This window comes from Silurus meridionalis, chromosome 4 (assembly GCF_014805685.1).
Source record: "Silurus meridionalis isolate SWU-2019-XX chromosome 4, ASM1480568v1, whole genome shotgun sequence".
Lineage (NCBI taxonomy): Eukaryota > Metazoa > Chordata > Actinopteri > Siluriformes > Siluridae > Silurus > Silurus meridionalis.
In genome coordinates, this window is record NC_060887.1 from 26,595,693 (window position 1) to 26,610,454 (window position 14,762).

Sequence of the window (14,762 nt, forward strand, 5' to 3'; positions counted from 1 at the left end):
AAGATTGCAGGGTCGATAGCATGATTGTAGGGAAGGGGATATTTAAGACGCTAAAGAAAATTAGCAATTCTCCCACGCAGTTTTAAAACTACTGGTTTTGTGGTTGTCTGTGGTTATCACTATCAATTGCAACCCTATTTACACTATTGTTTACACTATTTCTGCAGTTCCAGAGCTACAAAAGCAAAATGTGCTGCCCTTAGATGTGTGTGGCCCAGCTGAACATACTCATTTAAGATATCAGCAAAGTCGAATGAATGCTTTGTACATTGTATATGTACATACTGTACAATGTCACAACAATGCTAATGCAATTTGCTGGTTTATATTGTACTTAGTACTTTTCCTATTTTTTAAAAGAAAAATATGAGGAAGTAATAGGAACATACAAGATGATACAAATGTTCAACGGAGGTTATTTTAAACCTTATCAGACTGCAGCAATTTATAAAATGTGTTGCCCTATGATTAAAGCAGAATGTTCATTGCATAATATTTGTACTAAAAATTGGGAGTTTTTTCTGCTCTTTACTAAAAAGAAAGAAGAAGTCTCTTGAGAATGCACAGTTGAAACTGATGCTTTGTGGCAAGTTGCTTAAATAAGTTGAGTCACTTTTGATTACCTAATCAGTAGTGTCAATTTTAGCTAACAGTAATGCTCTTTGGCACCTGGATGATTTGCAAATACAATGGCCATCAATCCACAAAGTGTGTATTCAATATAATATAGAACCATGTTTAACTATGAAATCATGTTTGCTTTGACAGTGTGTTCTTTCCCTTATCAGAAAAGATAATACATGAAAACATTCTTTAGTGGTAAATGGCTTTCTTACCATCACGTGAAGAAGCCACGTGGAAGCCCTTCAGCCACCCAAGATATCTCAGTGTTTTTATAGGAAGACTAAGAAAAAAGAGAGAGAATATTTTCTAGAAAGTGAATTTCTACTTCACACACAGACCGTTCTAATAGCAACACCAGAAACAGATTTGTTTAGGACCCTTCAAAGATGTCTTGCTGTGTGAATTTAATATGCCTATTATATCTGTGTACAAGGAAGCCGAGTCCAAGTTTAAGCTTAAATCGGATACTCTGTATTCCTATTTGTCACTCGTACTGTCTATATTGTCTCACATTGTCTGTATTGTCTCGTATAGTCTGTATTGTCTTGTCTTGTCTGTTTTGTCTTGTATAGTCCAAGCTAAATGTATAGTGATATTTATGTCTGTATTTTTGAGAGTCACTAACAGCTGGAACCAAATTCCTTGTGTGTGGCCAATAAACCTGATTCTGACTCTGATTATGTAAGTAGCAAAAATGTCACTTGATCATCAATTCAGCACTCTCAAAAAAAAAAAAAAGCTGAACCTTGGGGTCCTGAAGCATTCCAGGTACAACCCCTTTTAGAAAATCAAGAACAACTTGACAGAAATATTTCATGCTTTCATATTTAAAAACTAGACCTTTTAATAAACAAACATGTCACTGAGGTTACCTCAATGGTTTTGTACCTTACACCTTTTCCTTTTATTTACACCAGTAAACTCTCCATGTACTGCTTATTTATATTCGTATTATTCACATCATATTATTAATTAATTTATCATTATTTTTATACATATATCCTAGCTTTACCAAACTGTACATATGTAAATATTTTACACTGCTACCAATGCACTTCAGATGCTAACTGTATTTCGTTGCCTTTATATGTAACATGTAAAACAATAAACCTGAATCTAACCTTATATGTACATTAAATGTAGACTATGAATCACACTGTAAGGACCACTGTGTCATCTTTTAGGGTGTGTTGTATATCAGCTGTACTAAAAAGGTATATGTAGATCAGTGTTTAACCTGGCCATTAGGGTTGCACAAGCCAGTGCACTCTTAGCGCCGGTCCCAAGATAAATGGGGAGGGTTGGGTTAGGAAGGGCATCCAGTGTAAAACGTGACCAATCATATATATGGATGCGGAATTTCATACCAGGTCGGTCGAGGCCTGGGTAACCAATGACCGCCACAGGTAATGTTATTGTTTAATAAAGAGTACTGGTGAAAATTGGGCTACTGTTGGCCAAAGGAGGAGAAGGAGAGGAGGAAGATGTCTACAGAAAAGGCAGGAAAAGAAGAAGTATAGGAGAGTGGAGGTTCGGGTTGGTACAATAAATGTTGGTACTATGACTGGTAAAGAGAGAGAGTTAGCTGATATGATGGAGAGGAGAAAGGTAGATATGTTGTGTGTTCAGGAGACCAAGTGGAAAGGGAGTAAGGCCAGGAACATTGGAGGGGGGTTTAAACTGTTCTACCATGGTGTGGATGGAAAGAGAAATGGTGTAGGGGTGATTCTGATGGAAAAGTACAGTAAAAGTGTAGTGGAGGTGAAGAGAGTTTCTGATAGGGTGATGAACGTGAAGCTGGAATTTGATTGGGTAATGATAAATGTCATCAGTATCAATGCTCTACAAGTGGGTTGTGAGTTCGAGGAGAAGGAAAAATTCTGGAGTGAGTTAGAGGAAGTGGTAGAAGGTGTATCTAGGAAGGAACGATTGGTGATTGGGGCAGACTTTAATGTCTATGTAAGAGATGCAACCTGAAGGAGACTGTAAGGTGTTGGCAGGAGACAGTGTAGCTAGCCAGCTTGTGATGGTGGTCTGTATTATGGCTTTGGAGGTGAAGAAGAAAAGGAGAGTGAGGACTGAAAGAAGAATAAGGTGGTGGAAACTAAAGGAGGAAGACTGTAGTGTGAGATTCAGGGAAGAGGTCAGACAGGGGCTCGGTGGTGTTGAGGAGGTGCTGGATGATTGGGCAACTACTGCAGAAGTGATAAGGGAGGCAGCTAGAAAGGTACTTGGTGTTACATCTGGAAATATAAAGGAAGACAAAGAGATGTGGTGAAATAAGGAAGTGCAGGAAAGCATAAGTTGAAAGAGGTTGGCAAAACAATTGGGATTTACAGAGTCATAAGAAAAGTAGACAGGGGTGCAAGGAGATGCAGCAGCAGGTGAAGCGGGATGTGGCTAAAGCCAAGGTAAAGGCATATAAGGAACTGTATGAGAAGTTGGACATTAAGGAAGGAGAAAAGGATTTGTACCGATTGGCCAGGCAGGGGGGCCGAGTTTGGAAGAATGGGCTGCAAGTTAGAGCAATAAAGGATGGAGAGGGAAATGTGTTGACTAGTGAGATTGTGAGTTGAGGAGATGGAAGGAGTATTTTGAGCAGCTGATGAATGAGGAAAATGAGAGAGAGTAGGTTGGATGGTGTGGTGATAGTGAAGCAGGAAGTGGAAAGGATTAGTAAGGAGGAAGTTAGAGCAAGTGATTAAGAGGATAAAGAGTGGAAAGTAGGTTGGACGACATACCAGTAGAAGATGTTTAGGAGCGATGCCAGTGGAGTTTTTAACAAAATTGTTCAACAAGATTTTGGAAAGTGAGAGGTTACCTGAGGAATGGAGAAGTGTGTTGGTACCGATCTTTAAGAATAAGGGCGATGTGCAGACCTGCAGTAACTACAGGGAAATAAAGTTGATCAGTAAAGTTATGGGAAAGAGTAGTGGAAGCCAGGCTGAGAAGAGGTGACCATCTGTGAGCAACAGTATGGCTTCATGCCAAGGAAGAGCACTTCAGATGCATTATTTGCTTAGAGAATGTTGATGGAGAAGAATAGAGAAGGTCAGAAGGAGTTGCATTGTGTGTTTGTGGATTTAGAGAAAGCTTACGACAGAGTGCCGAGAGAGGAGTTATTGTATATGAGTATACAATGTATATTCATGTATGAGGACAGTGTGACAGTAGTGAAGTGTGCAGTAGGAACGACAGATTGATTCAAGGTAGAGGTTGGACTGCATCAAGGATCAGCTCTGAGCCCTTTCCTGTTTGCAGTGGTGATGGACAGGTTGACGGACGAGGTCAGACAGGAGTCTCCGTGGACTATGATGTTTGCGGATGATTTTGTGATTTGTGGTGAGAGTAGGGAGCAGGTTGAGAAGAGCCTGGAGAGGTGGAGGTACAGGCTGGAAAAAAGTGGAATGAAAGTCAGTAGGAGTAAGACAGATTATGTGTGTGTGAATGAGAGGGAGGGCAGTGGAGTGTTGCGGTTGCAGGGAGAAGAGGTGGAGAAGGTGGATGACTTTAGGTACCTGGGGTCAACTGTGCAAAGTAATGGAGAGTGTGTTAGAGAAGTGAAGAAAAGAGTGCAGGCAGGGTGGAGTGGGTGGAAAAGAGTGGCAGGAGTGATTTGTGATAGAAGGGTATCTGCAAGAGTGAAGGGGAAAGTTTATAGGACTGTGGTGAGACCTGCTTTTTTGAATGATTTAAAAACAGTGGCATTGAGTAAAAGACAGGAGGTGGAGCTGAAGGTAGCAGAGCTGAAGATGTAGAGGTTTCCATTCAGAGTGACAAGGATGGACAGGATTTGAAATGAGTTTATTAGAGGGACAGCACATGTGGGACGTTTTAGAGACGCTGGTACTGGGGAGCTGCAGTTCTTTGCGGGAAACATGGATTCCAACATGTACCGTGACATTCTGAAGCAAAACCTTATGCCCTCCCTTCAGAAACTGGGTCAAACAGCAGTTTAATATACGACAAAAAACACAGTGCCAAGATGACAACTGCCTTGCTGAGGAAGCTGAAGGTGCTGGAGTGGCCAGAATATGTAACCTGTATGGCATCCTTTACTGGAAGGTGGAGAAGCGTATAACATCCAGCAGCTCCGTGTTGCAAAATCTGGAGGAGTGGAAGAGGATCCCAGCAACAACCTGTGCAGCTCTGGTGAATTCCATGCCCAGGAGGATAAAGGCAGTGCTAGATAACAATGCTGTTCACACAAAATATTGACACAGATTTGATATGTTCACTTAGGATGTACTCACTTTGGTTGCCAGCTATTTAGACAATAATGGATTGTACAGTATGTTGAGTAATTTTTAGAGGACAGTAAATCTATACTGCTATACAAGCTGCACATCGACTACTCTAAAATATAAGTTACATTTTTATAGTATTATCCCTTGAGAAGATATACTAAAATAATTACTGAAATGTGAGGGGTGTACTCACTTTTGTGAGATACTGTAAATACTTACAAGAATCGAAAGCAAAATTGTTGAAATGAATAGGCAAAATATTCTTGTACTCATTAAACAACTTTCATTAAATAAATCTGAACTAATTTAAAAGCGCTAAAGGGGTCCCTGGCTAATAAAATGTAAGAACAAGCAATTAGAGAAGATTTGGTAAAGTACTAGCAAATATAGCAAATATCCATCCAAAATTGTGGTGCTTTCACTCATTTCAGTTCTTTATGCTCACACAGTCAGGAAGTGGCAGAATGACCAAGCAAACGAACAAACTGATGAGAGAGGAAGTAACACAGGTCAGATAAAGGAAACATTGCTTGAGTTAGACTTCATTTTAACTACACGTTTCAGTAAAGTGTGAAACAAGCGAAAGTGAGACTCATTAAGCCTAGACTTTCTTTTCTGCAGTCCTGGAAAGTTTGTTCTAGCTGATTAGTTTCTCTCTTTCTATAGCTAAGAACTCAACCAGGCCAGCCTTCTTAATCTCATTTGGCTGTCATGGAGCCATTAATCATGGATTATGAGCGTGCTCTTCATTAGCCCCAAGTTTAAATGATTAAGGCTAGAGGTTGGCAAGGATCCTCATCATGCTCGCTGTACTGTGTGACATCAGTGATCTCCTTTACCTGCAGCATAGTAAACTCTTGTGCTGCATGCCAATGGGTACGTTCGGCATATTGCCGGGGATAAGGAGTCCTGCTCAGGATAGGGGTCTAAAGACTGTTGCTAGGAAGGACTACAAATAGATACATTTGCCAATATATTTATATAAAGTGTGCATATTTTTTTTTAAAAGGTAATAATCTGGCAAAGGAATCCAAGATTACATTTATTTACGCTTATTTCTTTAGTTGCTGGGATATAAATTATTCTACATGTCTGAAAGTCTCTCTAATGAATTAAAAAGATGTGAGTCTGTTACTTATCGTAGACAGCAGATCTGCTCTGCAAATCATCAGCTAAAGCTCTTCAGCAGGAGTATGTTCATCTGGAAGCTAGGTGACAGAAAAAACTAGCACGACCTTACCGAGAAAAACCAACTTCCCTAACCGATGAATTGTGCATACGTAATGATGTCATGATCCAGATCCACCTCTCTGTATTAAAATAATAAACTTTAGGCAGATAATTGCTCTGTGGTCCACACAAAAAATATGGTTGTCGCTTAGCTCTCTAATAAGCTAGGACATATCCTCTAACCCTTCTTACTTTCTTAAATATTTTCCCCCAAATATCTACAAATATGCGGTAGGCAAAAAAATTAAATAAAAAACAGACCATAAGACCTCATTTTGTCATCAGCCATATTTTTTTTTCATCTTTTGGAAAATGTTTGTTTGGGCTGGCATTTTGCACCCTGCACTTATCGTACTGCCCTTTCATGCTGAGAGAGTGTCATCAGTGATTCACACAGTGTTAGCAAGTCAGTGGAAACTCAGGTCTAACTAGAGTATACTGGACAAGCAAAATAGAAAAAGTGAGAATGAGTCAAACAAAAACCTTAAAAAGAATTAATAAAATACAAATTTTCAAAATAAATTAAAGAAACATATAAATGTATGAAACACTCATCACACTAGAATGCATGCACTGACCAAAATGGAAATTATGTAGAAAAATATTAACATTTATTTGCAGTAAAGAATAAAAAAATAATATAATCATGTTTATTATTATTTGACTCTTAACTACTAAATTCAAAAATGACATTTATAAATACTGGTATATCTTAAAAAAAAAAAAAAAAAACAACAACAACAACAACAACAACAACATAAAAAAAAATTATATTAGAACATGTGTCTGACAGGTATTTTCTTTTTGCCCTGGTGTACCCTGTTAGATTAGGTTTGCCATCTGTTTTAAGCAATGAAGACTGTATTTGTTTTTTAAAAAAGATAAACCTACATGAAGACCACAGAGCTGTCTAGTGGAGAAAAGCAATACATTTGAAGCTGAAAAAAGAGAGAAAATTTGTCAGAGCCATTGCTCCTGCATTTGGTGTAGCCAATACAGCAATCTTGAATGTTCTGAATGAAAGAAACCACAGTTAGACTAACAATCAGACATTAAACATGACAGTCAAGGGAAACACCAGTAGTTTATGGCAAACACTGTAAGAGCTGTAAAGAAAAATCCGAAAACAACAGTTAGTGACATTACCACCAACCTCTGAAGGGCGAGGGGTGAAGGTATCACAATCTACTGTTTAAAAAATAAATATAAGATATACATAGAGCAGTGGCTACCTGATAAGAATCTGATGACTTGTATGCAGTCAGAATCAGAAGGCCAGACCGGAATTCATAAAGCAATACAGAGATGAGCCACAAACGTTCCAAAATGAACCTCTTTAATGTGATGGAAAGGTCAAAGTGTGGAGAAAGAAAGGTCATGATCAAAGGATCATGATCTAAAACATGTAAAACATGGTGGACGAGGAGACGTAGTGTCAATCTTCTTCTGGAAGATTCTGACTAAACCTTATTAATGATAAAATTCATTAATGCAGGTAGATGTATTCTGAGGTCTACAGCAATCTAATTGGCATAAACACGATGACCCAAAACAGACTACCAATACCATAAATCACTTCATTATATGAAATAGTGAAAGGTTGAATATTGTCATGGACAATTATTATACATTGAGCAGCATTTTACCTTCTGAAGAGGAGACTGTGGGAAGACCACTGCCATTGTCGCCAGTCAGCTTTATAGAAACGTATAGACTACTTTATAAAATTAATTAAAAAATTAATTATAAAATTATTTAATTTAAAAAATTAATGTCAAATTAGTTTTTTTGTTTTGTTTTTGATTATGCATGTTAATTATTGTTCCTAAATTACACAGAATTAAATTATGCTTCTTTTTGCACAGTTTGGAGATGTCTCTACTTCTAAATGATCTATCAGTTAAGGATCAAGTGTAGTAGGTGTGTTCGAGCAGAGAAATCTTCAACCTATATTGGATTCCAGCCCTACATGACCAGCTATAAGGATAGGTTTACAGGCCCTCCTGTCTAGGCTAAGACTGTGTTAGAGTAAATGGGATAAGCTGGAGTTAAAGCGATAGATTCCTTGTGTCCTAATGGATCCTGACACCTGCTGCATGCTAACACTGCACTGTAGATCTGACTCCTCCATTGGGCCTGAAGAGCACCTGCGTATCGACTTATCTCCCGCCGTCACTTTCTGACGTACATGTCTAAAATTGCACTTGTCAAGAGATGTCAGATGCTCTTTAATGCAATTTGGCATGTATATTTTTAGAGAGGGAAAATGTTACACACATTGAATAAATGCTCTTGATAGGTGCTTTCCAAGCAGCACTGACCGGCTGCCTCGGGTTCTGCTTCTTGCAGTAGGGGAACTTGTACAGCAACCTAGTAATGTGGTTAACCGTGTTTAGTAGGAAATAAGTAAGAAATAACGCCACTTATGGTATATCTTTACTTACTAAAGAAGCCTAAATGTGGCTTTTGGTTCAGATCACACCAGAGACTTGTGGAAAAAAAAATGTGCTAAAGGTCATTTAATTTTAAGTTTTTGTTTTCAATAAGTTTTTAAATCTAATGTGTCCATACTTTTATAGTATATGCTCACTGTGCTTAGAAAACATTTTTTGAAATTACATTTATAATTAAAAAAATTATTAGTATTAATTTTTTACTTAGTTAAGGTTAATTTTCTGATAGACTACAACATACGACTGTTTTCTAGTATTCCTGTAGAGGGCAGTATACTAACACCAAATTAGGCACTGTGTGAAGAACTATAATTATTATAGAGGGTAGATTGACGTTATGCATTTGTGTGTTCAATATAATTATAAGTACACCATCCTAAATTCCTTCATCGGTTATTCAAGCGAACTGCTGTATATAAGATACATGTTGCATAATCTACACACACGCTCATATATTATGTATAATATGCTATACAGCTTTTTTTTTTATAAACAAGCATTTTAATGCAGAGATATCAATAACTGTACAACAATGGTTTCGCAAGAATGTAAACAACTGGCTTTTTTTTTTTTTGAACAGTTTCAGAAAGTTATCTTAAATTGCATTGCTGAAAATGAACCATGAAGCATTGGTGTGATTGACAGTGCTCATTAGCAGCAAGACACTAATGGTGAACAGAGCTGTCACTCACAATGCCCAGCACTGAGGTCAGTAAGGAGATTGCAGAGCTCATTTGGCACACCAGATGCTGAACTTGTAGGACACAAGACATCAAAGAATCCCAGCTAATTAAGCACGTCGATGCATGTGGCACTTTAATGCCAATCGTGGTGTGCAAGGGATATTGTGGTGGGAATATAATCTGGCATGCAAAGTGTATCTGAGGAACTGTACATTTATTTTTTTATTTGATTTCTCGCAACAACAACAAAAAAAATCTAAACAATAGAAGAAGAAATATCTTGTGCCCATGCTCGCCTTCTGAGAAGTTCTGGGGCGCCCTGGAGCCTGTGCCAAGTGCCAATAGAATATTCATGTGAAGTGATAGGCGTGCCCTGCAGCCATGCGCCTCCTGCTTTACAAACACTCAGCCGACTGGCAGCAGCACGACTGCACTCACTCTATAGAAAGCACCGGATTAAAAACCGTGCAAAGCGACGGATACAAAACAGCAGGGAATTGAAACGAAACGTGCCGAATCGAGACTGAGACAGAACTTCCGTTTTATGCTCTACATCCAAGATACAGTGCAATTAGAAATGCAACTGAATTCGGGTAGATAAGTGTAAAAGACTCGGGGGATAATCGTTATTATTGATGAAATCAGGGTTTCTTTTACACTTAACACACCGTCCGTAGAAGCTCGCGCGAAGTTCTCCAAGCTGAAACGCGCGCGCGCTCTCTCTCTCTCTTCTCTCTATCCGACATTTCTCTCTCACCCTTGCGCGCGCTCTTGCTCCGGAGAGATGGCCGAGGAGGACGGTGGCATGGCGAGTCCAACGGAGTGCGGCGCTCCGAGGGGGAACAGCTTCAGCGTGCTCAACTGGGAGCAGGTGCAGCGGCTGGACAGCATACTGACCGAGACCATTCCGATCCACGGCCGGGGCAACTTCCCCACGCTGGAGATGCAGCCGCGGCAGATCGTGAAGGCGGTGCGGAGTCGCCTGGAGCAGAGTGAGATACGGGTGCGCGACGTGCGTCTCAACGGCTCAGCCGCCAGCCACGTGCTGCACGAAGACAGCGGCCTCGGCTACAAGGACCTGGACCTGATCTTCTGCGCCGAGCTTAAAGGCGAGAGCGAGTTCCAGATGGTCAAGGACATAGTGCTGGACTGTCTACTCGACTTCCTCCCAGAAGGAGTCAACAAGGAGAAAATTACACCATTGACCCTAAAGGTAAGTATTTGTGTTAATTGTAAGAATTATTATTGTTATGATTATTATTAGGAGAGTAATTAGAGGCACTATTATTAACCATCTTCTATAAGAAATATTAATAAATGTTGCAATATATTTACACCACCTTAAAAGTGCTTTGTCAGACGAGCAACTACAATGTAGATAAAACTAAAATAAGACAACTTTACTAGTAGTTAAAGCCCTGGTTTTGGATTACTAAGAGGATTGTGCTAAACCAGTGTAAGGCTGATCCTGCATTCTCAGCTCCTTTGGTCTTCTACACATGGAGCTGAGCTCCAAGAGTGATTTGTGTTAAAGTTCAAAGCTGTTTTATTCCATACAAATAATTTTCAAGACGAGTTATTTTTGTTCATTCGGAATAGTGTCATTCAGCACCTTTTTGTCGTCTCTCTTTGACAGGAAGCTTATGTTCAGAAGATGGTGAAAGTATGCAATGACTCGGACCGTTGGAGCCTCATCTCACTCTCCAACAACAGAGGCAAGAATGTGGAGCTGAAGTTTGTTGACTCGTTGCGGCGGCAGTTTGAGTTCAGCGTGGACTCGTTTCAGATCAAGCTAGACTCTCTGCTTCTGTTTTATGAATGTTCGGAGAACCCGATGGCCAAAACGTTCCACCCGAGCATTATTGGTGAGAGTGTGTATGGAGACTTCAGCATGGCCCTGGAGCACCTCCGCAACAAGTTGATCTGCACAAGGAACCCGGAGGAGATCCGTGGTGGTGGCCTGCTCAAGTACTGCCATCTACTGGTGAGGGGCTTTCGAGCAGACTCGGAGAGCGAGATGAAGTCTCTGCAGCGCTACATGTGCTCACGCTTCTTCATTGACTTCTCTGACATCAACGAGCAGCAGCGCAAACTGGAATCCTACCTCCAGAACCATTTCGTGGGCTTGGAGGATCGCAAATACGACTATCTGATGACGCTGCACGGGGTGGTAAATGAAAGCACGGTGTGCCTGATGGGACATGAGAGGCGGCAGACATTAGGGCTCATCGCCATGCTGGCTGTTCGTGTGCTGGCAGAGCAGAACGTCATACCCAATGTGGCAAACGTCACCTGCTACTACCAGCCCGCCCCATATGTAGCCGATGCTAACTTCAGCAATTACTATATTGCCCAGGTGCAGCCAGTGTTCGCTTGCCAGCAGCACACATACTCAACCTGGTTACCTTGCAACTGAGCGTACGGTGTGTCAAGAAAAAAAAAAAGAAAGAAAACAAAAGGTTGTATTTTTACTCAGAAGCTAAATCAGATTTGCAAATTTGTCCAGAGCATTTCAGAGAAGCCAGAGCAAATGATTGTGCTTTTCCGCTCTGAATGAAAAGCCCCAGAGTAAATTTCAGAGTGCATACTAAAGCAAAAAAAAATTTGCATTACAAGGGGTAAACGAGTCAGCTGACTGTTCTGATTGTAATTTCGACAAGCTTTGCTAAACAGATGTCAGGAGGGTTTGATGTGGCCCTACAGTGCCCATCTCTGGAACGATCTGTACAGCCTCTTCTGAAGCAATCTAACAGTCCATGATAATGCTACCAATGGACAGTCGATAAATACCTGACCAGAGACTGGCTTTATTATTGCTGTGTTTTGGAAAGCTCTCACGCTGACCATATGGGTGCAGCAGCCTTTCTTCATGTGGTCTGTGTACGAAGTTACCGAAGACAAAAAAAATACAGAGCTGGATTCTTTATTGAGCTCTAACGTTTGATCTAACACAAAAAGGTGAGGGGATAACTTATTTAAAATGGGAAAAAAAATACGTCTTAGAAAGCAGTCATATTCTTAACGAGTGTTTACAAAACCAAAGATTTTATGATTGTCTCTTTTTATTGCCCAAATTTGAAGGTAGTTCTGTCTATATTTGTATATGTGAAACATTAAGTGCCTAATGCAGAATGTTAAGGGAATTGCGCTGAGCATTCTGCTCTTTGTGAATAAACTAACTTAGTCAGTGATTGTCATAGACTACAAAGGGACTCAAAGATTGTGAATGTATGGCCGGCTAGATAGTCATTTTGTTAGAAAGTCAATACAGCATCATCATTGCGGATGAGAAAAGGCTATTTTTCAAATTTATAGAAGAGAGATTAAGACAGAACATCTCGATATTTGTGGTGCTCTATTTTTGAAACACTGCTTTAAAACTGAAGAAAATTACTCAGCCACATTATCTATCTCCTAATTTATTGTTTCTTGTAAATGAGCAGGAGTCACATGGAAACGACTCCCTTATCACACTTGTTACTGTATGTGTCATAATTAACAAGTTTAGATCTTTTTCCGATTTTTTTTGTTGCTTAAGCTCTGTAGGTTTGGCAAAATGCAGCATGACCCTAGTTTGTACATTTCAGTTCACATTGAATTCTCATCTCTGTTGGCTTATAACAGACAAGTGGACAAAAATCCTGTGTCGGGTGAGAACGGAAAGTCAAAGGCATGCTGCGCTAGGAAACAAAGAGCCATGTTATTTAACAGAGCGAGGGGAGTGCGTTTCCCCGCTGCCCTGAGGGAACATATTTGTTGAGGCACTTCTGAAGGTGGGACAGTATTTGATGTAACAACCTAGCAGGGAATTCCTCAGTCGATGCTGAAGCGATGAGACTAAAACCGGCAGTGTTCAGCTTCCTCGCGCGGGTTCACCGTTCTGTGTGCTCAGTGTTAGCTCGGAATTCGGCTCCTGCAAGCAGAGCAGAACTCGTTCTTGATTAATAGCGACAAGAGGAAGCATGTCTGGACGGCTGAGATATGTAAACTTGAGATGGAGAAGGCAGGGAATGGGGGAATGTGTGAAAGAGTGCATGGGAGAGCTGAGGAGGAGCAGGAGAGGGAGTGAGAGCTGGGGAGATGGGTGCAGCTGGTGAAGGGGTTCATCTCACTCTGCATATAGTTTTTAATCAGGACCGCCTGTTTCGGCTCTAAATGATGTCGCTCTTAGCCACAGATTATTAAGGAGACATAAACAGGAACAATGTTGACCCAGTATACTTAAATATAGTATATTCAAGTGTAGCACACAAACACTTCAACACCAGCATTTGAAAAAGGAATGTGCCTGTGAAATACAGAAATAAAGGGCCAATAAACTTGTAACAAAATGTAGTTGGGGTAAACGAGGCAGCAATTAATTTGAGAATGGTCCCTGTTTTCTCCATTCTGCCAGGTTTGGATTTGTCAGGTTAGTTGTTTATAGATAGCACAGTGCAGTGATGCTGAGAGGAGCCTGTGCATAGACTATGCTTTGTGTCTACTGCTAAATGAAGCAGAATCTTAAATGTTCTATATATATTTTTCTCTATCCTGTTATTTTATATGCTCATGTTCTCTTTTGTCGTTTTTGTGATTCACGTGCAACCTTGTTTGTTGAGTGACTTTTTTGTCACGTTTGTTGCTGGAGTCCTGTGGATGATGCACACAGCAGGAATTTACACACGCCCCATGAAAGCTATGAGAGTTTAGTGTTGCTTAGCTGGCAAAAAAAGTTATAAATAAATAAATAATCAACAAACAAAAAAATTCTAAGCAAATAGCAGACCATCGTGTTGCACAGTGCAACAAAATCGCTTAAAAATGTCCAAAAATACATTTTTTTTTTTTGTTATTTGTTATGTTGAATATATGTATTATACATTATAATTGTCAATCCGCTTCGAAACGTGTGATCAAGCTGCTAAATGTTTGATTTTTTTTTTTTTATCGCTCTTTTGCAAATATTGTTGATGTGTCCCATGGGTCGAACATTTAAAGGATTTTTTTTTTCTCAATAAAAGATGAAAAACACGAGTGAACTCATTCTTTGCTTTTCATTCCTTGAACTACATTGTCCTCGCACTGTCACATGGAAAATTTTGAAGATTTATTTGCCAGAATTTGCTCCTGTTATTGGAACCACGACAGTCTAAACCATCTGCGCATCAGAAATCTAATTAGCTGTGCCTTTCATACGCCTTCATTAGGAGAAATAAAAGATGTGGAAAAATATACTGTAGAAGTATATACAAATGTGAGGTTACAGGCATAATAATACTTTTTACTGTAGGAAGTCTATATAAAGTATATTATGACTGCTCTAAATTGTAATTATCCTTTGCTTGTTTTGGGCATAATTCTTGTAGACAATGGAAAAATCTGGTCTAGGTTTGCCAGGCCGCAGTACGGTCCAGACCAAAGACAGAGTTAAAGAGAGAGAGGTTGGTATAATACCACTGCTGCCTGACAGGTGAATGGAAAGAATGACATCAACAACTTTGAGCTGTTAATATCTTTTTGCTTTTGTGCCTGCTCATCAAATT

The 14,762-nt window shown here is 39.8% G+C and overlaps 1 protein-coding gene across 1 annotated transcript; it reads left to right on the plus strand.

Annotated features, from left to right (window-relative positions):
- The first annotated feature begins 9,160 nt into the window (after positions 1–9,160).
- On the plus strand, positions 9,161–14,250 carry tent5aa (terminal nucleotidyltransferase 5Aa). The gene is made up of 2 exons (XM_046848400.1): positions 9,161–10,450; positions 10,874–14,250. The coding sequence occupies exons 1-2, from the start codon at positions 10,022–10,024 to the stop codon at positions 11,651–11,653; spliced, it is 1,209 nt and encodes a 402-aa protein (XP_046704356.1). The 5' UTR covers positions 9,161–10,021; the 3' UTR covers positions 11,654–14,250.
- Positions 14,251–14,762: the final 512 nt, after the last annotated feature.